The sequence below is a fragment of the Anser anser genome, assembly GCF_964211835.1.
Source record: "Anser anser genome assembly, chromosome: 16".
Taxonomy (NCBI): Eukaryota; Metazoa; Chordata; class Aves; order Anseriformes; family Anatidae; genus Anser; species Anser anser.
Window position 1 is genome coordinate 3,121,158 of NC_139737.1, and position 23,902 is coordinate 3,145,059.

The 23,902-nt window shown below is 38.5% G+C and overlaps 4 protein-coding genes across 9 annotated transcripts in view; 2 read left to right on the plus strand and 2 right to left on the minus strand.

The window, feature by feature from the left end:
* Positions 1-13,979, plus strand: part of DIDO1 (death inducer-obliterator 1) — a 58,027-nt gene extending 44,048 nt beyond the window's left edge. For both annotated transcript variants that reach the window (XM_083802139.1, XM_083802138.1), the window contains exons 19-21: positions 964-1,053; positions 1,691-1,886; positions 8,861-13,979. In XM_083802139.1, coding sequence (XP_083658265.1) covers positions 964-1,053; positions 1,691-1,886; positions 8,861-12,213 — 3,639 coding nt within the window. In that variant the 3' untranslated portion in view covers positions 12,214-13,979. The remainder of the gene's footprint in view (positions 1-963; positions 1,054-1,690; positions 1,887-8,860) is intronic.
* Positions 12,805-15,786, minus strand: LOC310882836 (uncharacterized protein; the record flags this gene model as incomplete). 4 transcript variants are annotated; one of them, XM_083802148.1, is made up of 4 exons in its annotated part: positions 12,805-13,252; positions 13,664-13,717; positions 14,605-14,688; positions 15,251-15,786. In XM_083802148.1, 4 exons carry the CDS (start codon positions 15,784-15,786, stop codon positions 13,213-13,215), a joined length of 714 nt encoding a protein of 237 aa, XP_083658274.1. In that variant the 3' UTR covers positions 12,805-13,212. The 4 variants fall into 4 exon arrangements, 2 of the variants coding, with proteins under 2 accessions (XP_083658274.1, XP_083658275.1); XR_014573161.1 differs by lacking the exon at positions 13,664-13,717 and having other exon boundaries at positions 15,171-15,307; XR_014573162.1 differs by lacking the exons at positions 13,664-13,717; positions 15,251-15,786 and adding an exon at positions 15,153-15,249.
* On the plus strand, positions 15,629-20,610 carry TCFL5 (transcription factor like 5). Of its 2 annotated transcripts, XM_083802144.1 has the most exons (7): positions 15,629-15,749; positions 15,845-16,644; positions 17,340-17,526; positions 18,170-18,332; positions 18,940-19,183; positions 19,635-19,776; positions 20,472-20,610. In XM_083802144.1, exons 2-7 carry the CDS (start codon positions 15,905-15,907, stop codon positions 20,589-20,591), a joined length of 1,596 nt encoding a protein of 531 aa, XP_083658270.1. In that variant the 5' UTR covers positions 15,629-15,749; positions 15,845-15,904; the 3' UTR covers positions 20,592-20,610. The 2 variants fall into 2 exon arrangements, 1 of the variants encoding a protein (XP_083658270.1); XR_014573160.1 differs by lacking the exons at positions 15,629-15,749; positions 20,472-20,610 and having other exon boundaries at positions 15,905-16,644; positions 18,940-19,270; positions 19,635-19,770.
* Positions 20,611-21,746: 1,136 nt separating this feature from the next.
* COL9A3 (collagen type IX alpha 3 chain) overlaps positions 21,747-23,902 on the minus strand; it is a 37,299-nt gene continuing 35,143 nt past the window's right edge. Inside the window, exon 32 of the mRNA XM_083802143.1 lies at positions 21,747-22,618. Coding sequence (XP_083658269.1) covers positions 22,443-22,618 — 176 coding nt within the window. The 3' untranslated portion in view covers positions 21,747-22,442. The remainder of the gene's footprint in view (positions 22,619-23,902) is intronic.

Sequence of the window (23,902 nt, forward strand, 5' to 3'; positions counted from 1 at the left end):
CCTGTTGTTAGAAAGGCTGGGGTCACTGTGTATGTTGTTATATTGGAAACGTAACAGTGGAAAATTGCATCCCTTTAGTAATAGGAACAGTAGCCCGAGGGGGGGGGAGAGGAAGCCTTTTAAAAATTCCTCACAAATTTATGAATAATTCTCATATCTTTTAATATGGTTATATATATGTTAGTATCTAACATAGAATAATAGCTTTATTTCAAGATCAGTTTTTGAAGAAAAGTTTTACAGCCAGTGTTTTAAAATAGATGCCTTGTTCTGCTCACAAACAGATTGATCACTGATGTGATCTATTAGAAAAGTTTGGCCTTTTATTAAAAATATCATCCTTTTATTAACTTTAAAAGCAGTTGCATGATATTTTGGGAGGGTGTACATTCAACTAATTGGGTAGTATGACAGCTTGTGATGAAACAACTAAGCTGTTGTTTCATTTCTCTGAAGAAGTGCATTTGTTGTGACTGGAGGTTTCAGGCATGTGGTTTAGGTCTTTTATTAGGAGGGCTGGTGGCTCTCTTGTGGCTTTTGCTAAAATGGGTTTCGCTGTCATCATGACAGGAAGCTAACTAGAATTCATATGGGTCCAAAAATTTCAGATAAATGGAAAGTGTGGATAAAACCTATACTACATATAACAGCTTCCCTGTAAAAGCAAAGCTAATAAATAAAATCAGCTGATAGGCATACAAAAGTATTTGACCTTCCACTGCTATTTTTGTCAGGCAGTGCCTTTTCTGCTTTGTGTGTACTGCCAGCCTTCCAGTAACATGCCATAATGAACGCCTTGCATTTTGGAAATAGCCTGTCTGAAATTAGGAATGTATATGTGCAAGTTTACTAAAATATAATACTGCATTATCGCCTAAGCTACTGGGATGGGGCAATCTGCGCTGCTTCAAAACTATAGCCTCTTTCCTTTTCTTATACTACCATGTAATACTTCTTGTTTAGGATTTACCAGACACGATTCATATTGGTGGGAGGATCTCACCGAAGACAGTCTGGGATTATGTTGGCAAACTCAAATCTTCACTTTCTAAGGTATTTACTTAAAAACCTTTGCAAAATCAGGAAGAAATATACAGCAGCTTTTGATAGTATTTCCTTTTTACTAATTTATATTGATGTAGATCATACCTAGAAAACTACTGACACCACTTATTCCTTTGAAATTTTTGATTTATTGAAGAAACAGGTTTGCCTGTTGAGCTGCTGATCATCTTTCCCCTGTGTAGTAGTTAAACATTCATACAACCTATTGTTTTTTCAATGATTGAATATAAGCAATCTATTTATTCAGTTACTGAAGATAGAAATTCAATTTTAAAAGACTAGGAGATTATTAGTAAGTGTATGTAATAAGTTTTACTATTAAAACCCCTTTGGAATTAGTAAAAATGAAGCACAGTATGCAAATATAATCATGAAACTAAGAATTTTCCATTTCTTTCATAATTATTTGAATATTCTGAACCTAAAGAGGTATAGCTTGATGCGAAATACATAAATAGTTGGTATTTCTGATGACAAAATTAATTCTGGTTTAATATTACTAATTGAACGACAGTATTTTCTTAAAGCTTGATTATTGCGTTGAAAAAAATAGTTGAGTATTTTTACCATTTTATTTGCTGATATGTTACAGGTTGAGTTTTTCCACTTTGCTTTTGTATTTCAGGAATTGTGTTTGATTCGTTTCCATCCTGCCACAGAAGAAGAAGAAGTTGCCTATATCTCTCTCTACTCCTATTTTAGCAGTCGTGGTCGTTTTGGTGTTGTAGCTAATAACAACAGACATGTCAAGGATCTCTACCTGATCCCACTGAGTTCTAAGGACCCAATTCCTTCCAAACTCTTGCCCTTTGAGGGACCAGGTAAGCACAAAATTTAGGGGAGGTTAACTGCTAGGTAAAATTACAAAACGAGTAAATCAGAGACCAATTGGTTTTGAATGTTTAATGTAAGCATAATTAAAAAATAGAATTTTATAAAAACATTTTAAAAGTATGCATATAGGGAAAAATTGCAAAGTCAATCGTCTCAAGGTGACATGGTCTGAAACTCACATAGCCTTTCCAACAAGATAAATACCTGCTATTAGGAGGATTTGTTTACCCATAAAATGGAGTACATAGAACAGCCACTGTATTGAGACAAACAACCAAACATCAACAAAACAATAAACCAACCCTACTTTCAACAGCCCATAAATCCACCAAGTTTTAGGTCCCTACAAGCCATGTGCTGTCCCCTAAATCACGTAGGAGACTCTTATCCCACGGAGCAGTCAAGAAATCTCTGAAGACAAAGGTAATGTTTATGGTTTCACTGCATTGTTGTTATCTCATGGTATGTATTATGCTGTGCGTGCAATATGTATGTACACGGGATCTGAAATATCCTGTGCTACCTGGATCAAGTTCCAGCCAAATCACTGACTTCAGAAAATCGGTTTGCCTGGGAGTAGGCAAATTCCTTTTGCGTAGGTGGCAGACAATAGATGGTATAGATTGGTATATATTACAATCTTCTATTTTTAGTTAGAATTATCAGCAGTAATGTATGGCTTGAATTTGCTCCATCTTTGTGCGTTGAACATGGAAACAGAAGAAATGAGAATTAATTCAGACATGAAACACCTTTACATTACAAAATCTGAAGTCGTCTTCATCTGAGAATGGAGGAGGTGCATATGCTTAGTTTCCAAATAAGTATTTGGTTTTTTTCATATAGAGTAACAGGTTGAGGAGCTGAAGAGCTACAGGTTACAATGAAGGCAATACTTCATTGTTGTAAGGATGGTTTGCAAAATACTAAACAGTGCAAAATAATTACACATTAAAATATATTAGGAGCTGACCTTTCTGAGAAGCTGACTGTCCTCTACTCACCAAATACAAGTTCAGGACTAAACTCAGTAAAGCATTCTCAGAGCTGTCTGGCCAGGTTTTCACATGTTAATGGCATATGACTTAAAAAACAATAACAAAAAAACTCCACCACCAAGCAGTGTAATGCTAGGAAAATATTCTTTCCTGCATGAAATTCCAAAGGGCACTTGCTTTGTGTTCTTGGACAAGATTTTTCTCATACAGTGAGTCTGCCTTACCCATCCCTGAACAGTGCACAGTCTACGTCATTGTTTTCAGGCTACAGCTAAAAAGGCAGGACTGTTGCTACCTTAAGTCATCATGTAGTCTCTATAAGCTGAATGTGAGCACCTGATAGTCTTTAATTTACTCAATTCTTGAAAAGTAGGCAAAAACTGTTATTCCTGTTTCATAACCAAGAAACAAGAACACTTAAGTGTTAACACTTTTGGCACAGGGATGCAGACAAGGAGTCCTAGCCTGTGGGCTAGATTTTCCAGCCAGAATAAATGAAATACCTTCCTTTTTGGACAGTAACACGTAAGAATGAATTTGCCATTGAATTGGCTACGTCTGCAGTCTTTTGCTGTGCTTTTATATAACCTGCTTTAGAGAAGCATTTAAATGATCTTCGCCTACTTGCATTCTTGTGCAAACATAGGCTGTCCTTGTACATTTTCTTTTATTTTTCTGTTGTAGATTGCACTTCAAATGAAACTTTTGTCTTAAATTGGAGGTCTGGCAAAAGTAGACAGACTTAGTGTAGAAATCAGGAATGTCAGGCTTGTTTTACAGAGTTTAAATAGGAAAAGTTCTCTCAAAACTGGAGGTAATTGCTCAGAACAAACATAGGTATAAACACTTGCAGGCATTGTCTGTGGAGGCAAATTTTATGAGTCAGATTTTCAAATTGAAATACAAAGTGGATTAAAGCAATAGATACAGATAGATAGGTAGATACATAGGTAGAGAGGCTGTATGATCTAAAAGATTAATGAAAGACCCACTTAGACTACACTCTTCTTGGAAACCTGTGAAAGCCTTTACCTCATGGCTGTGCTAAGTTGTGTTCATATTCTGAAAACCATGTCCAGAATATGGGGGAAAAAAATCAGGTAAGCTATTTTTGCGTGTGTGTGTTTGTATGTATTAGAACTGCAGCGTAAAAGACTTGTAATCCATACTTGTTACTGACATCTGATGGAATTTACTGTTTTTTATACTCAATAAAAATATTTTTTCGAAAGTGGTCATTGTCTCCTTAAATTTGTGTACCTTCAAATAGAGTTTAGCACGTACTCAAAAAGCATGACAGTGTAAGATGCTTTGATAAATACAACTGGGGGCGGGAGGAGGGAGAGGACAGTAAACCCGTCACTCCAGAAATCCTAGTTGGAAGATATTCCAGCTGTATCAACCAGCTCCATCAGGTGCATACGAATTATGAATTTCTCCTGTTTCTGATGGACTGGATTTGGAACACAACTGAGGACCTGTGATCTGCTGTAGTGCCTAGAAGATCTACAGAACTTTGGCATGGGTGATTTAAAAATAGAGGAACATGGAAGGATATTCACATTTATTCACTTAAAACCACCTCAGATATTTATTACCAGATATGTATCTGTGGGATGTTCTGCATTGTTTTTTTCCTCATAGTTTACTGTATGTGAATTTACTTGTCTGTTTCACATACACACAACACTATTTAGCACTTTCATCTGTAGATCTCGAAGCACTTTTTAAAAAAAAATTAAAAGTTTTTATAATCAGTCATAATTACCAATAGGAAGAATCACTTATTGAGGGATTTAGTGGCAGTGTTGGAAATGTAGCAGGTACCATACATACTTAAAATAGAAGAATTTTAATTTAAAAAAGTATATCAGCAGAGGGCATGCCACAGTATCTTTTCTATTAATTTAAACTTGGAAGTGTTTTTCTTTAAGTATGAAGGCATGAAATCTCTTCAAGCTATTTAGAGTACTCAGCCAATACCAGTATGAAAAGCAGCAGTAGTAGAACAACTGATTTTTGATGCCAGCCACTCCCATTCAGCAAACGTAGCTTAATGTGCGGCAGTGTTACAGTGGTGGGAGTGATCTCTATCACTGAATCAAGATACACAAGCCTGATGATAGCTTTCAATCACGCTTTCACAATTAACTGGGACATGCATTTAAGTGGTGTATTGATAATGATTACAGAATCGCTTGTATTGGTCTCTGCAGTTAAAAATATGGCATAGGTATGGCATAGGTCCGTTCCCCAAGTTTTGCCATCAGTGTACAGAAATTAGGTATATATCCTTAGTGGTACAGTTAACTTCCTAGGATCTGCAGATGATAGGGACAATATGTGGCCATTATATAGATAAATACAGCAAAATTGATTTCATGAAAAAAAAAAAACTTATTTAAGGAAAAAAATATTAATCCCATACTAATATGTAGTATATCTTGTTTTAATAGATAATTACAGGATGTAACTTGATAAAACTATCATGTGGTCTTCAAATACAGAATGGATTTAAAAATATTTTGTAAATAATTTAGCACCGAAAGCTACTAACATAGCTTGCAGCACTTAAAATGCTTGCTTGTGAAAGATAGTTATTGAGCAATAGTTGGAGGCTGCAGCCAACATTTTCATTTCATTATTACCTAAAATTAGGCACTTAACCTATTTATGGATTTTGAAACCTATTTACGGATATGGAAATAGAATGGGACTGAGCTTTGAAGTGCTGGTCTAGCTGTATATTTCCATCCAAAAGGAAGCACTTACTGTGTGATCACTTTGGATTGAATGAATGTAGAAACTGGGTTAGACATCTGTTGAAAATTACAGTATCAAAATGTAAAATTTTAATGGATTTCTTCTCTGACCAAACTAAACAGATTCAGTTATAACCATTGTTAATTTACCGTTGGAATTTATCTTGAATGTGTGTGGAAGTTTTACCCTGTTTTTATTAGTGATGATCTCTGTTTCTTACAGGGATTCAGAACTGATTTTTTTTTTATTATTATTATTTTTTTCTGTTAATATTAGATATACAGCCCAATGGATTTTTGAAACCTGCTCATTTCAATTATTCAGCGTTTGAGATGCATGTTGTGACTAGTTGTATAAATCACAGGTCTCTGCATAAGAGTAGATAACCAATACGTTAATGACAGAAGAACAATAAATGCTTACTAGGAGTCTTTGGGTGAACACAGATTTGTGAGATACTCTGCAGTGGTCGATGCTGACCAAATGCGGAGTCATTACTCACATGCTGATAAAGAAAAAACGTAAAGCAAAGTCACTCAGAGTGAATCATACCTAACTATTGAGCCTATTTAGACTGTATACAGTGAATAATTTTCTTCCCAAGTAAGTTGTCTTTTGAACTATGCCCCGATGTTATGTATTAATGTAACTTCATCTGGGGTAGTAAACTATCGTGATCAGAACTGCTAGGATTGCTTTTAGGCAGTGGGTTGAAATGAGTTTTTAATGGGGTGAATCAAGGATTTTTGTGATCCTTTCCAAATAATCTTAGATTCACCGAAGATAATTACCTGTTTAGTTCCTGTCCTGCCTCCTTTCATTGTACATCTTTTCATCCCTGCCCTCTCGCAAGGGCAATTTGTATATGCGCTAAATTGCAAGCAAATCTAATTTTTGGTTAATATAGCTAGTTCATTTTCTTCACGCATTTATAATTTCTGTGTTTATATGTATATTTCTAACCATGGAAGAAAGTGAAAATTGGCAACACAGAATACTGAAATACTGTATCTGGAGGAAAAAAAACTTGGCACTGAGTTTTAAATGTACAAGTAGGAAATAGTGTGTGCTACAAAATGAAAAATAAAAATTTATTTAAATCAGCCTGTCCAGCATCTTCTCAGCTACAGAACTATGTAAAATTCAGATACTGAACTGTGAAATAATCTGTAGTCAACTGTAGAACTAGAATGCATTCAATCAAATTTCATTATTATTTTTTCTCAAAATACTTAAAATAAGAGCCATTTCTGATAGGAAACCTCAAGTAAATTTTACATTGGCCTCAATTTTTTCTGTCTTTTTGCAAAGACTTTCTAGTGAGTAACCAGATTTTGCTGGTCTCTCCATTATGTGGCTAAAACAGACTCACTGTACTATTACCAGTCACAATCAGAAGAACACAGAATTTCAGAATTTATCAAGTTACTGCTTAATGAAATATTTATGCTTAATGAGACTTTGTTGAAGTAGAAGTTGTCTTACCTGGTTATAATGCTTGGGCTTTTCCTTGGCATCAGGTCAGCCAAGTTTTCATCTTGTACTTATGTAGGCTTCAACTGAACTTAGTTTAAGCTGTAAGAACGATAGTATCCTCTTGCTGAGAAAGCCTCACATTTAACTTAATAAATAGGCTTACCTCATTTAATTCGTTCTCAGTGTACATGAATATAATCTCAGCTATATGAATAAAGAGATCTGATGTGATTTTCTCATTAGATAGTAAATTTAGGAGTCCCCTTAAAACTTTGGATTCAGTTGTTTCAGCAAAGGTTCATATTTATGACTGTTAATGGCAAATAGAATTTATCTGCAGCTGTGGGGTTTAGTTTTTTTTTTTGAAAACAAGACGTTTTCAGTGGCAATAATTAGTTATATAGTTATAAATTTAGTTATAATTTATAATTATATTTATATATATTATATATAATTTATAATTATAATAATAAATTTAGTTATAAATTGTTTCTTAATGAGATGTTGGTTTTGTTTAGTAAGAAAACAAAGATATACATAAATTCATGTGTTACACTTCTTTGAAACTCTTACTTACAGGGTCATGAATAGTAGGGACAGTGTAGGTTTTAGAGTCCTCATCATTTAACCACAGTAAATCTGTTACTTTGCCATTAGTTTTGTTTCCATATTGCTGGTTCCTAGTTGTATTCAAATAATAATGTGGCCCCCAAATGAGGATCTCAAGTCACTAAATCCAGAAGTTAAAATCCTCTCTTTATATGTTTTTTCTACGTTTGCCACCAACTGTATGTTAAAGGATTTATTCCCTGCTCTTTATTCTGGTTGTATTTGTCTTCCACAAGTGCCTGTGGGAAATGTGAATGTAAAAGGAAGGAATACAGTAATGTGAAACAGACCTTCGGATGTTTGCATTTTTCCTCTTTATGAGAAACTTTTCTGGTCATTTTTGGAAATGCTTCTCCAAGGATTCGAGCCTGAAGCTTTCACAATGGTGCAATTCTGCTCACAATGTTTCTTACTTATAGAAGGGTCTGTGGCATCACACTCCATTCTACAGCAGCGTTAAAAGTCACCTTGATAGAATGGTGTAAATGTCAGTCTTTTAGCACAGATTACAATAGAAATGTAGTTATGAAGTCTAACAATGCCGTGTGCTTTCTTTGTAACAGAAAGTGAAGTGTTTTTTTGTTGTGTTTGTTTTTTTAATAGCATTATTTTTTTTCCTCTTTATTTCTGGTTCTTAAATTCCAACTTAGCCCTACAGAAAGTGAGATTGCTTGTCCAGGTTTTCTCACTTATCACTATCTCTATGTATATAACGTATTTGCAAAGTAATTTGAAAGGAAATATTTGACTGGAGGGGGAATTGACAATAATAAGAAAGTAATAATACAAAAATAGGAAAACTTTCTTTAATTTTTGAACATTAGAGACATTTGCAAGGACACCTTTCAGTAATCATACCTCTTACTGCAATATGAAAAAATATCAAGGAAAGAATTAAAACATTTTTAGTTACTGTATACAAGTGTATATAAATAGTAAATAAATATATATGCTTATGGGCTAATGAAACTGCCAATAGGTCATTGCATGAAATTTAGAAGAACTGTTACTGTTGTGACTTTCATAGCTGCCATTATATAAAATGATAAGTTTCTATTAAAGCTCAGATAAAAATAGTAGTTTTTCACATATACAATCTTTGTGTTCCCTTTCAGGTCTCGAGTCCTCACGTCCGAATTTAATTCTTGGATTGGTTATCTGTCAGAAAGGGAAGCGTCTTGCTACTAGCATGGATACAGACAAAATAGAGGAAAAGCGCAGCCGAATTCAAGTGCAAGAGGAAACAGAAACATCACTGTACTCTAAGGGGCCAGTAGCTTCGTCACAAGAAAAGAAAACTCCGAAATACACGTTGTATTCGGGAGATTCAGCTGTAAGTACAACACCACCTGGATCTCCTCCACCTCCACCCCCGCTTCCCGTTCCAGAAACCTCATCAGTTACACCTTCAGTATTAAAAATACTGTCCTCGATTAAAAGTGGAACCACAAATACTGTAACACCACCAGTTTCAGCTACTGCTTCTGCAAGTACTACTGCTACACATGCTTCATCCTCAAAAACTGCCACACCTCTTGAGCACATCCTCCAGACACTTTTTGGAAAAAAGAAGACTTTTGAACCTCTTGCTAAAGACTCTGAAACTGTCCAGTCTTCAAATCAGGAACCTCAAGCAGCTGTTGATGCAGGTGTTTCAGCTGTTCCTTTGCTGGATCCCATTGTACAACAGTTTGGACAGATGTCAAAAGACAAAGCTATAGAAGATGAGGAGGATGACAGGCCATATGATCCCGAAGAAGAATATGATCCAGAGAAAGCTTTTGAAATGCAGACCGGTGAAAGCGAAAAACTATATAGTATGGAAAAGCCCAGTAACACAGCAGAACTAGAGGATGAGGCCTATGATCCGGAAGACGAAACTATCTTGGAAGAAGCAAAAGTTACTGTTGATGATTTACCTAACAAAATGTATACAGACACTAAAAACACTTCTATGGAAACATCTGCTTCATATGTGCCTGATTTATCTGCATCTTCATCCTTGGTAGAACAGCAAAAAATGTTAGAAGAATTAAACAAGCAAATAGAAGAGCAGAAACGACAACTAGAGGAGCAAGAAGAAGCCCTCAGACAACAAAGAGCAGCTGTTGGTGTTTCAATGGCTCATTTTTCAGTGTCTGATGCTTTAATGTCACCACCACCAAAATCTTCCCTAATAAAGACCGAATTGTTCCATCAGGACCAACAAGCTGCGCAAAAAGTAGATTTACCTTCATCTTCAAATCAGCAAGCACAAGTTTTAAACCAGAGCTGTGACACACGGCAGAATAGAGATCCTCGACAAGCTAGAAGAATGGCAACAGAAACTAACGACAGCACTGACTCTCGAATAAAGCCACAGGCAGCGCAGAATGAGATATCCACAAGAGAAATTTCTCAAGCGAGTTTTCCAAATGCTTTGCAGACTTCACTTGGTAAGGAAGATAAAACTTTAATTTCTGCTACTCAGCTTAGTTACAGTGGTGATAATTGGGTTTCAAGTGAAAAGGCTTCTACAGTGTTGCAGAAAGAGGCACCTAGTAGCAAATTTGAAAACACTGCTCAAGTTAATTTGGAAAACGTGAGTCAAACAGTTTCTGGAGAACCTCCTACATCCAAACCTTTACGTAAAGTGCTGCTTCCGACACCTCCAAGTACATCTTTTCAGCCTAATTTCTCCACATCTAACGACAGTCAGTCTTTGCAAGATATGCATAAAGTATCCTGGTCAAACGAGGCAAATACAATGTTTCCTTCTCAGGAAAAGGCAGCTGGTCACTTTGAACCAGACAGGGGTCTTTCTTCGGTGCAATATGAAGATCAAAGAAACCCTCAGTCTCATCAATTTGTAGAACAACCTGAATCTCCATCAGTTCAGAGTGAGGGTGGACCTCTCCCACAGCACTTTGAGGAAAACCGAGCTGGAGGTCCATTTTCTTTGTCTGGGCAGAAAGGAGGACCTCCAACACTGATGCTCAATGCACCTGGAGGACCTCATGGACCTAATTTTAGAGGACCAGCGCCACAGTTCCCAGAAGAGCATGGTTCTCCGAATAATGATGGACAAAGAGGACCTGCCCCTGGAAGATTTGGAGGTCAGAAGGGTCCCATTCCTTCCTTATTTTCTACACAGCATGGACCACCATCTCTGTTTGGTGATAATAGGGGCCCTGCTCCGTCTTATCACGGTGTTCCGAGAGGAATGTCACCATCTCAGTTTGAAGATCGCAGGGAACCTCACATGGAACAACGGGAATTCTCAGATTCCCAATATAATGAGATGATCAGGCCTCCCGGACAGTTTGAAGGACCTGATCAACCTCAGTTTATGGGAAACAGAGGACCTTCGCCTTTTCCTTTTGGAGGTCAAAGACGACCTGCACCAGCTCAGTTTAAAGGACAGAGAGGAGGTCCGCAGTTTGGAGGGCCTAGAGGTCCAGCCCCTAGTCATTTTGGGGGACCAAGAGGGCCTCACCCAAATCAATTTGAAGGGCAAAGAGGTCCAGCTCCAAATCATATACCCGGCCCACGAGGACTTTTGCCACAGCCATTTGAAGAACGGAGAGGAGGGAGTCCACCACCCAGGTTTGCCAACCAGAGAGGTCCAGCACCACTTCAGTTTGGAGGACCAAGAGGTGCCACACCTGCAATGTTTCCAGAACAAAATGAACCTCCCCCTTCCAGATTTCATTTCCAAGGTCAGTCACCACAAAATATGAAGCCACCCCCAAGACCACTCCTGGACCTTCCAAGTCATCCACCAGCCCACAGAAAGGAGATGTGGGAGGAAGCTGGGCCGTCTGCGCCTCTTTCTGGTATTTCTGGACAAGGGCCTGAGTCAGAAGGACAGTGGTCAGGATCTGACTTCCGAGAAGGCAAAAATCTTGAATTTAGAGGCCAGACATTTGAAGGGAGACAGAGAGAGAGATATGAAGGAGGAAATAAAGACAAGGCTTTAGATCAGCCAGAGCCTCAGCAAGCAGATAATCGACAAAGTAGACCCTTTGAGGAAAGACGAAGGGATCGAGAACATGGCAGACCTTGGGAAAGAGACCGTGGCAGAAACTGGAACAGAGACAGGGACTGGGAGAGACACAGAGACAAAGAATGGGATAAAAACAGAGACAGAAACCAAAACAAAGAGAGAGAGAAAGACTCAGAGCGAGGTAAAGACTGGGAAAGAAACAGAGACCGAGAGAGAGCAAGAACCAGAGAGAGAGAATCCTACAGGAGACGTGACAGAGAACGATCAAGAAGCAGAGACAGAGATCGTGACAGAGACCGAGACCGGGATCGAAGCAGGGAAAAAGAAAGAGATCGAGACAGAGATCGAGATCGTGAAAGAGGGAAAGATCGGAAAGATCGGAGTAAAAGTAGGGAGATCGGTAAAGAGATGAAGGCAGAAATACCTAAAGAAAGTCAGAAACCAACAGAAGCAGAAGCTTCATCTTCCACTAATCAGTCATAGAACTATAATTGCTATTATATTTCCCATAAATAATATACAACACTGCAAGGACTGAGTCAGTGTCTTCTGTATATACTGTATATTCTCACCTTTACAAAAATGCTGTTGTAAATCTAGCCTTACAAAATGTACTGACAAATTAGCAATTTTTGAACAACTGTGAATGAAAATATTCAAATAGGTAAAAGGCAAGAACATACCGGACTTTCACTTGCTGCATTTTGTGCATAATGTTTTTCTTATAAAACTTCACAGCGTTACCTGTTCTGAAATTTTGTTTTTTCTACTTGCATCTTTATCTTAAAATTTCCATTTACAGTACAGAAATGGAAAAAGTCTAAGAAGAGCATATTGCTTTTTAAAATTATAAAGTTATGTTTTCCAGTAACTTGAATTGTAATTTTATAAGAGAATTTAATCAAGACCTTAGGAGCCATACCTTTACATCTCATGTATGTGATATTTTGGTGTCAAAATTGTTCCTACAGCACACGCTTTAAAAAAGGAGTCAGATATTGCTGTCTTGTTTATTTTACAATGGAAGGGTCATGCGTATTCCGGAAAAGGCTGCAGAAGAACAGTGTTATTAATTATTGGATGGAGGATTTGAAAATGGAATGTTATAAGCTTAAAGTGCACTATCTTCCTTTTTATATACAGTTATTTTGTGTTTTGAAATCCATCTGTTAAGTGTACAAAAAAGAAACAAGCCGTACTTAGTTTTTCATGAGTATGAGGGGTTTTTAATTGCACATTTTTACAAACCTGCAATTAAAGAGTATATAAAAGTAGCACCTTTATAACCAGCAAAAAAATTTAAAAAATCAGACATTTATTGGCAAAGAGCTAAGACTACGAATTAATTGGTATACCAAAGGAAAGAAAAATAAGTTTATTAAATATAGGCCATTAAATCTATTTATTTGATTGAAATGAATTACATGGAGCATTTCTTGGGTTTTGTTTTGGCAGAACTTCACTGGAGATTTAAGAAATGTCTCAATTTTCCTGTACTTTCCACTCTAAAAGTGTTTTGCTCCTGAACAAAAAAAAAAAAAAGTGTTGTCAGACCCTGCTTATGGTGGTAGTTCATATAAGACTGTCCACTGAAAAAGGTATAAAACTGCATTAAGCTTGAAAAGAAGATAGGTAATACTTAATGTTGTGATTCAAGAGGGAAATTTTTCACTGTGAAATACATTACACTGCTACTTCTCCTGTATTCTTCAAGTATGTAACTCTAAAGAATGAAATAAAGAAGACCCTGCTGTTTTACATTTTGACCATGTAAATTAACAGTTGCATAAGTATTTTGATATTTTTATAAAATAGTTTTGCAAATGTAAAATTAGATTCCTATAAACATTTGCATCTTGAAGTCTACATTACAAGTAGCATGTATGTCATGTATCTCACTACAGATTTTACAGTTCACATTGGTGCATCTTACAGGTCCTTATACATCAAGGATTTGCTGGTTGAAATGATCGTCTGTATTCTGAACCTGTAGACAAAATGTTAAAATGCAAAGAGGCGGTATTAAATGCAAACATCTACTATGGTGTAAGATTTTTCTTAATGAGATGTTTCTAATTTAAAGACATACATAAAAGTATGCAAAAAGCAAGTGTGTTTGTTTAGGTTTACTTGATAGAAATTTCTGTAAATTGTATTTTATATGACAAAATATATCACTGTACATTAAAATATGGGACTTCACAGGTTTTTGTTACTATAAGTAGAATAAACATCTACAGTGAAATGTCCATTTCTTAAACCTGAACGTGTATATTATTTTCTGACTAGCTACTTCTCAACATGCCACCACAAGAGGCTGATGGCACACAAGTTTCATTTCCATCTGTTTAACAAAAGGTATTTTTCAGGACGGCACCACTACCAACTGATATTTACTTGTAGGTGTTCTGAAAAACATGTGAAAGTCTGTTCTTGTGATTTTTCTCTCTGTTCTAACACATGCCCTAATTTATTCTGAAGATTTTGTTACTTGAATTACTTTCAGATTTTACACCAAAAAGATCTGGAGAAAAGAATAATGAAGTAATTCAGTTTGTCTTTGAACTATGGAAATACTAGATTCCCAGACCTTTCGTTGTTGCGAAATAGATGCGTGGAAGTTTTCTTTTTTCCTTATAGGAAACACTCCTTTATCACAGGTCTGTTTGGAGAATCTGTTCACAATTAAGAAACAGTAAAGGCACCTCGCTTATTTTCATTGCATGATGTGGTAATACCACTTTACAAATCCAGAAGACCGGAAGGGGGCTTTTGAGTCAGTTTCTGCCAAAGAAGTTTTTACACACAGGTGAATTACGAAGGCGTTTACAATTTAGGAATGAGGAGCTATGTATGCTTCAACCTCCACTGTACCTGTGTGTAGCAGTCTCCTGCCTCCAGTGCTGCGGAGAAGTGCTCCTCCGGGCAAAAAATGGCAGAGAGGGAGGAGAGAGCATCCTGCAACAATGAAACAAAACACAGGTGTTAATTTCAAAACATCATGGCTTTTTTTCCTCCCACGCTCTCCCCTCCCGATGGCTGGTGCGAGGGTGGGCGGCTGAAGCGGCCCCGGGGCCGCGTGTGTAGCCCCGGCTGGGGCTGCTGAGCCTCCGCTACAGCTTTGGGGTTTTTATTTTTACTTTATTTTTACTTTAGTTTTAGGTACCGGGAGCGGCTGAGGCCACACAGCCTCCGAAATTAGCGAGCCTCGTTGGGCTCAGCAGCTGAGCTCAGCCGCCTGCTCTGCGGCTATGGTTCTCTCAGTGAAGACTTTGACGCTCTCGGACCCGTGTTAGGGGATACGTTCCTGCCGTGTTCGCATCGAATGCGGAGGCCCGGCGCGGAAAAACAAACTTAAAACCTTCGCAGCCTTTCCTCCCCTCTGCACTCCCCTGCCTTCCCCACGGCGTTCCCTCACGGACCGCGCTCTCCGCGCCCACCCCGCCGGTTTCTCCACAGCCTAAACCGAGACAAAACGCAAAGCCCCCGAGGCCGGGACCGGAAAGGAAGGGCTCAGCACCCGTCCCTGCGGGACTCCGAGCCCGAGGGTGCCCCGCAGGACGGCGAGGGGCCGAACCGCCGCCTCAGGGCGTTTGGCGGCGCCGCCTCAAGGCGCAGGCGCCGGGCGGGCGGCGGTTGGGGGCGGTTGGCGGCGGCTCCGCGGGCGGCCGGGCGGGGTTGGCGCTGCCCGGGGGGAGCCTTCGGTCCCCTGAGCGTTAGGGTGGGCTGAGGGGGCGGTGGGGACGTTGCTCGACCGAACCCAGGGCACCCCGTGCCCCTCAGCCCCTCTCCGTCCCTCCACCGAGGGGCTCCCCCCGGCTCCCGGTAGCAGGAGCCCGTCCCTCGGCGTCCCCCGGGGTCCTGGAGCGGGGGCTGCTGTGAGGGGGCCGCGGGCGAGCAGGCGGCCCGGAGCCCGCCTGCCGAAGCCGGGTGCTGGCAGGTGAAATCCCTCTCCCGTGAGCAGCGGTGTCTGGAGCTGGGGGTGCTCGGAGCTGGAGCTGCTGCCTTGAGTCCTCGTGGTACTGGAGTTACAGAATCTGTATTACGTTTATGCATTGCTGTTATTGCTTTTTTTTTTTTTTTTTTTTACGGCTGTTACTGATAATTTTTACAGGTGTTACAGTTTAGTGTTTGAAAGAGACGTTGGTAACTTTAGATTAGGCGCGCTGTAGTCATGTCAGGATCAGGATCGGCCCCAGAGGAGCCTCAGACCTCCACTCCTCCCAGCACAGCCAGTGTTCCCGAGCCCGCTCCGGCTGCTGGCGGACCTGGAGGCCCAAGTGACGTTTCCTTTGGTGAGCAAAACCTTAGCTTCGCCACCACAGACCTCAGCCTGGTGGAGATGACGGAAATAGAGTACACCCAGCTCCAGCACATACTTTGCTCACACATGGAGGCACAAGCTGCTGAAGGTGAAGTAGAAGCTAGGGTCAGTTCTGCTTTCTTAGCTGGCAGCTCCGCAGAGGCCCCTCTGCACCAGGCCTCAGTGAACGCCAGTCAGGACGGGTGTTCCTCAAACAGCGCTGGGAGCCAGTTGGTTTTCCCGGTTATCTGCCAGTCAGCATTACCTCCCGACAGCAATTTGCCAAGTTCATACCCGTGTGTGGGCCACATTGACTTCCAGGAGCTCAGACTGATGTTACTTAGTGAGTCCAACCCCCCTGCAAACCAAGCAGATAAAACGCCCAAGGGTAGCTCTGTAGAAGTCCCAGGACACAGTTTAGTAAAGGTTAAACATGGTGACAGTTCTGTTGGGACGAATAAAGAAAACGTTCCTGTCGAAAATTCGGCACTGGCATCAGAGTCTAGATCTAAATCTGCAGTCAGAGTTCGATTGGAAGACAGATTCAACAGCATCCAGACAGAAAACCCCAGATGTCAAGAACCCCAAGAATCTGGAGTAACTCTTAACAAGTGTGTTGTAATTAATTTTAGTTTATGTTATTAAGATACATATTTTCATAGAGTTCAAAACTGTTTTTCTAACTAAAACCTATGATCAGTGCTTCTTTAATACACGAGCTGATGAGTTCGGCTTTTTTAAACAGTGCCAGTCGCACATGGCTGCAACTCCGCTGACCTCTGACTACTTCCTTCCCTATATTGCATAAATGGCACAGAATGTGGTTACAAAACTAGTTAATTTACAACTTTATTCTTGATAACAACATGTAACATAGAGGTGAGAGAAGACCATTACCTGCTTTAACTTACAACTTGTTGAAAGCAAGGTAGCTTTTGATCCTAATAAAACACGAGGAGCAGTTGGTTGTTATAATTAATGATATAACTTGGAGGCCTGACCGTGAGGAAAAACTTCCAGCAATAATACTGCACTGTAACTGTATTAGCGTGCTGATAAAGCATTTTATTGAGCCATAAAGCAGAATAAAATACCTTGCACAGAATAAAATGCCTTGTCAGTTGATTTTTTTTTGTTGCTGAGGTAGGAGATACAACAGCAGTAATGATTTCTTTTTACAATAAATGAAAGTGGTTTCTTGGTGATAGTTGCTAGACTATGTGTAGCTATAATTTTTTTCTGTGCTCCTTGTTTTTCAAGTACTCAGTCTTGTATGTGTGGTTTTTTTCTTTTTTTTCTTTTTAAGTTTAGTAACATTGATTCGACAGCCATCGGAACTGATAGGTGTTCCTCTTCATCAGCATCAAAACAAGTGTGCTACATTGGTGAAAAATGAGACCGTACCTACCACACCTTCTTCACAGTTCACATATCCGTTGTTTACTATGAACACGTGTTCTGCTTCTGGGAGTGCTAATCCTTCACAAGCGCAGGTAGGTAGATAATATATTCTGTACTAGTTGTACTCTGCTGATTTCCAATGCTAATGTTAATCTTCTGAGTGTCATAGAATTCTAAAGTCCTGTGTTAAACTGTGACTTGATTTCAATAGGCATGAGTAGTATGGTGTATAATTTAATTAATTTATTAATGTGTTAATCTTTAATGCTATCTAAAGTAATTCAAGCCATTGTGTGGTAGTGTCATTTGTAAGTGTGCATCAGATATTAATCAGTAGGCCATTAGATTTCTTAAGAGAAAGATTTTATTTTAGTATATTGGCTTCATTTATTCAAGAGGAGAAGATGTTGTTTAACAAGTACAATTTTCTGTTTTTTTTTAAATCAAAACAAATTAGAAAAATACTTCCCCCACCCACCCACCCACCCAAACTCACAGTGACCTCTGAAGCAAGAATGATAGCATGGCATTCAGGAAATGTCAGAGTTGTATTTAAAAAAAAAAAAATCACGTCTGCTAAAATCCCATGGTTGTGCTCTGCAGAAGTAATTGAGATTTATTCTCATACAACATTGAATCAGGAAGCAAAAACTCAAGCAATTCACATGAAGATATCAAAATTGTCTCCTTTTTATGTATATAATCCTCTAAGTATTTCACTTCCGGTTTTTACAGACCTCTGGAACATCTTGCACTATCTTGGAAGCTGCCAAACATCAAGACCTTGGGATACCCAGAACGTTTTCTTTCTGTTGTCATCAGGAAATTGAATCCACAAAGCAGACAGTAGGTGCTATGAATAAAGCTTTGCCTGAGGAAGTTTGGATTAAATTTGGAGGTAAACCATTTATTTTCTTTTTACTTAGCTTTCTCTGTCCTCCAAATCTATATTTTTTTCTGAATTTGTATATTTTCCACAATTAATACGATCGTAGTGGTTCACATGTGGTGTGGTCTTTGAGATGTACTATAGGCAATATGGAACTAGATTTCTCCCCACCCAAAAAAGTTCAACACCTGTAATTTTAGCTATACTTCCAAAATTGTTTAGCACTCCTAGCTTGAAATGAGAAAACCTGAGGCTCTAAAGTACCTTTGAAAGGCTGGGCCTAGAGTAAGTAATTGGATTCTTTCCACATTTTTGGCCCCAAAGTTGATATAGCAGATCTATAACTGAAGAACAGTTAAATGACTTCCTCAGGTGCTAATCAAAGGCAGGCATGATCTCAGGGGGTTGTCTGAGAAAACAGAAGCTAGGTGGATTTTGAAACAGCAAGCAGTGCCTTGGGCGTAGGACACGTGTTACCGTAAGAGGCAGTCTAGGTTAGCCATAAAGGTTCAGAGATTATTCCACATAAAACAACAAATAAATTTTCAATGATCGATATTTTCCGTGATCAATAGGAGGGTTTTCAATGGGTTCTTTTCCTCTTTGTTTTGCAAAGAAGACACGTTATGCAAGCAAGCAATAAGCAAAAGAAGTTGCAGCCGAGTAAGCCCATTGGAAGCAAACGTAGATCGCAAACCTCTTAGTGACATTCAAAATACGTGCGATAGCCAGAGCACTGCGCCTGCCCAGGGTTCTTGGCAGTCAGCACAGTCCAATGCAGGTGTGCAGGTGCAGAGTGGTACACAGGAAGGAGTTGCTCAGCGAAGAGAAAGACATAACCGCATGGAGAGAGACAGAAGGTAATTTCTGTGAGGAGCTGCGGTACAAAGTTTCTGAAGCCTAAAATACTGATACTGTAACACTCCCCTCTTTATCCAGAGCGAGAGGTAAATCTGACATTTTGTTTTACTCACAAGAAAAAGCAATGCAAGTGGTCAGGGTTTGGCGTCAGAGGAAAAAAATGTATGTTTAATTGTGGGCTGCTTTGTTGTTTTTTTTGCTCTATAAACAAAAAGGGTATTTTAAAACATTTAACCAGCTCTAGAAAGATAAGGAAACTAACATGCATATAACATGACTAATTTACAAATATAAAGCTTGTAGTGAACAAAAGATAACTAGATTAAAATAGAACAAAAAGCAGTCCCCACAGTTCATGGCCTGTAGCAGATGCGAGTAGTCTTCCTTCTTTATTTTTTATTTTTTTCCTTCTCTCCCATCTGCATGATAACCTTTTGTATTTGTCTTTAGGCGCAGAATCCGGATTTGTTGTGATGAACTGAATCTGCTGGTTCCCTTCTGTACTGCTGATACCGATAAAGCAACAACATTACAATGGACAACGGCATTTCTGAAGTACATTCAGGAAAAGCATGGCGATTCGCTGAAACAGGTTCAAATCTAATTTCATTTTTGATACGGATAGAACTGAGAAGCATTTTAAAGTTACTGTAATGTAGCTCGTAGTACATGGGATGCTTCTGCTGGATGCTATTTGTGAAGGATCACTGTATCATTGACCTCTTGTTTGTTTGTTTGTTTGTTTTTGACCAGCTGCCCTCAGAACAGTTTTAGTTCAGTCGTGTCAGTTGTGTGGTATCAAAGGCTGCCCTCAGGGTTTTCAAATTTGATTGTTTTTTTAGCTAGTACCACGCTCAGGAATTGTGCTGTCTGGACGTTGTAGAATTAGCGCCTTCAGTCCTTTCTTTTTTTCTCCCCTCCCTTTTTCTCTGTTCCCCAGTTGTTCACAGAGCTGTCTTCTAGCTAGCTGGCATGAACTGGTAGGTGCGTGGTGGGGTTCAGGAGCTGAATACCCATGGTATCTCAAAATGGATGAGAGTAGGAAAGGGTTATATGCCCTATAAGCTTTCATGTTCCTACTGCAGTACTTACAGCCCAAAGTAATCCTGCCTCTGCCAAGTATCTTAAGAGAGTGGCTGGAGTGTGCATAGGAAAACCTTCTTGTCAAGAGCCCCTCAGCAAAAAAGGTGTATTTGGGTCTTTTCAAGACACTAGTGAAACGAAAACATGCGTCTCAAGTAAATACTTATGTTAAGCATAATTGTTTTTTATTATTTTGATTTTTAGGAATTTGAGACTGTGTTCTGTGGTAAAACAGGCAGGAGACTAAAAATAGCAAGTTCAGACTCATTTGTAACGTGTCCACTGCAGGAAAACACGCATGGCTATGGAGACCAAGTAGCTTGAACTGACTGCCTTGAACTGTATGGAAAGCGTGGATAAATAAGTGACCCCTTTTTTTTTTTTCCTGTTTACATGCTGGGATTCATCTGGTTGTGATGAATTTGATATGCTCCAGGAGTGACTTAAAAATATAACTTGTAAAAATGCATAAATAGAGCTTAACAGAAAACAGTCTTCATTCAAAATGGAAATGAAATTTGACTGCCAGCAATATAAATCAGTGTTCTGTTAAAGGGGCTTTGGGACTAGAGGCAATAAGAAATTGTCGTGACGCCTTACTTTTCTCTTTTTGCTCACTTTCTGTTTGTGGTTGTGTTCTTTTTCCTTTTTTTTTTTAAGGTGATACAGTACAGTTAGGAATTGTTGTAGAACATCAACCTATCCTGTTATTTTAATGACTAGATGCAAATGTATTCTTTAAATGTAAAAAGGAATTAAAGGTACCATATTATAATGCCCTTTTTTCTGATTAGAAGTTTAAAGGTTATGTTGGTTAATCGAGTAAGTGCATAGTTAAACTGTGCTGCTATTATGGGGTTCATGTTTGCCATGCCTAATTTAACATTCATCTCTCCAAAGAGTAACACAAAGCTATTAGCGTTGTTTTTATAGTGGTGCATTATTTTAATGCCTCTCACACAACTGCCCAGCAGTTTCTTGTACTGGTAAATTAGTCCAAAAATGGCACACTGTAAACAGCAGATTATTTAAATGCACAAGCTATTTTAGTATTTAAAGATAAATACGTCTCTATTGTTCATAAGCTGCAGCATTTAGGGCAGGAATAGAATATTGTGTGAGCTGAAAGTGGCTTTATTAATTTTGGTGATAACAGATGATGCCAGCAGGCTTTAAAGTACAAAAAGGTCTCTCAAAATAAATACTGTTTTAAATCACGGATATTGACAATTTTGCAGCAATTTATTTCCGAACAATCCTAGTAAAACCAGTTTTGGAATATAGAGTTCATCTGAGTATTTGATGTGTATAATGACACTTATAACATCACAAAGAAAAGGTTAAAAAAAATCTCCTTTTATTTTTACAACAGTTCATACAGGTTTTTTTTTGGCTGAACTTTAGAAGAGCATCCTTTCTTATTTGGGGTTTCATTCACAATTACTGTGCAAATAGCTTAAGTAGAGGTCGTGAAAATGCTGTTACTTAACTTCCTTTATTATCATATGGAAACGTACAAAACCTTTCCCCTGTAAGTTAAAATATATACATTGCACCTTTTGCAGAATTTGATTGCAAGGGCGTAGAATTTATTAGTATTTACTATGTGAGATGCAGTCTGAAAACTGAAAATAGACAGCAGATCCGTAAGCTATGTTCTTTGCCCAGAATGTTAAGATGTTCAAATACTGGCTATTTAAATGCCTAACTTCCACTGATGTAAGCGGCAGTCAGGTGCCTGAATACCTTAACGGTGCCGATGTAGTGCACAAACCTGCATAGCTGAAGTCAGTAGGAGCAGCACCAAGAATTCAATTGCCAAGGCTCAAAGTTTTGTATAGAAAAGCCCTGATCTTTAGGACAGCTAGGGAGATGATGGTGGAAAGGAATGCTTCCTCTCGCAGGTCTCTTCAACAAAGGGAGAAAGGGAAGGTGAGGTTGTTTAGCGGTAAAAATTCTGGAAAATAATTGGGGGAGGAAGAAATACTCATAAAGCATCTTTAATTACAGTTGTCATCTGATGCTTTCTTTTTCATAGAACTGAATTACTGTGTCAAAGTCTCCACTTAATATAATAGAAGGAACATCTGTCCATTTATCACTAGGAAGATTCTGTTTTCTTACAATGCACTCTTTATTTAAATATTCAGTCACTTCTCCACTTCTTGTACCGTTTTATGATTTTTTGGAAGTCGATGCTCCAACAGCTCCCATGCAAGCCGATGTGTCGCATATTCCTGGAGTTCCCTGAGCCCCAATAGCACCAGGAGTACCAGGATCCCCTGGAAGACCGGGTTCACCCTGAGCACCGTCACGACCATTTTTACTAATTCCAGGTACACCAGGAAGTCCTAAACAAGAAGAGGAAAAATTATTACATGAAATATTTCTTGCCTTTCATTAAAAAATATATATACATATACATACATATATACCTATATAAATTTATATATACGTATATAAAAGTAATATAAATATACATTACTTTTAGAGTTCTTAATATACTTTGAGTGTCTGTTTATCAGACTTGTTACAGCCTGTTGAGTGCAAGGTGTTGAATAAATTTAGCCTGAATCTAGAGTACATATGTTGGATTTTTTCAGGGTACCTCTAGGTTTACTGGAATTACCTGAGTACAGTTGAAGGCAGCTGTTCAGCACTGCACTTTTGTCACTGCATGTGTCTGTTTTGACTTTAGCTGACCGCTGCGGCTACCTTAGTGTGTGACTCCATGAATGACAATGGTTAATTTGTAATCAGAATTACTTTGCAGGGTCCCTGAAAAGTTTGCTCAAGGGATGCTCCTGATGTGCGAGCTCACAGCTTACTTACTGTGCCAATAGGAACATTCATGTCTATCCCTACTTCCCAGTCCCTAGTAGAAGGCAGTGGCATTTTGCTGCTTCAATTCATTGCACCTCTCTGAGTTTAATCATAATTAAGACTCTGAATAAGGGACGGAGAGTAATGGGTGGGGATACCGAACCTCCTTGATACTACAGATAAGTAGCTTCCTTTATACGTGTGTCTAATTTCAAAAATTTTCTTAGGGTGAAATACGTTTTGTTTATTGGCAAAACCAATTTCTGCTTTGGGCAGACTTGAGCTATTCTTTTTTTTTTTTTTTTTTGACAACAGTTATTTCTGTAACAAGAATCTACTGAAACTTTTTTCAATACTGTAAAATAAGATTCTGTTTCCTTGAAGGACAGCTATATGAATAGACGATCCATAAACCTGCATTCTCATCTTAATTGTGATAAAGAAATGGTGCCTGATTGTTTTCCTTAATTGCATGTACTGTTGATCTTACATTTCATGAATAGGACAAATGCTCTCAATACCTAATACATGAAAAATAGCATCTTTTTACATGCTTTGGAAAAGAAGATATTTATGTATTTATGTATTTATGAAAGTATATGGATGCAGAGCCTGCTTTTGGTACCTGTAACTTATTCATTGTGAAGATGTAATCACAATTAAAAAAACTAATAGGCAAGCAAAATAAAAAAATATACTTTCAAACTTTCTAATAGATATTCATTAATTTGCAGAAATGAATCTTTGAGTCCTCTGATAAAGGATTTATGGGACTATAGCCAAACACAGAGCAGTAACACCGCTGTATTCTA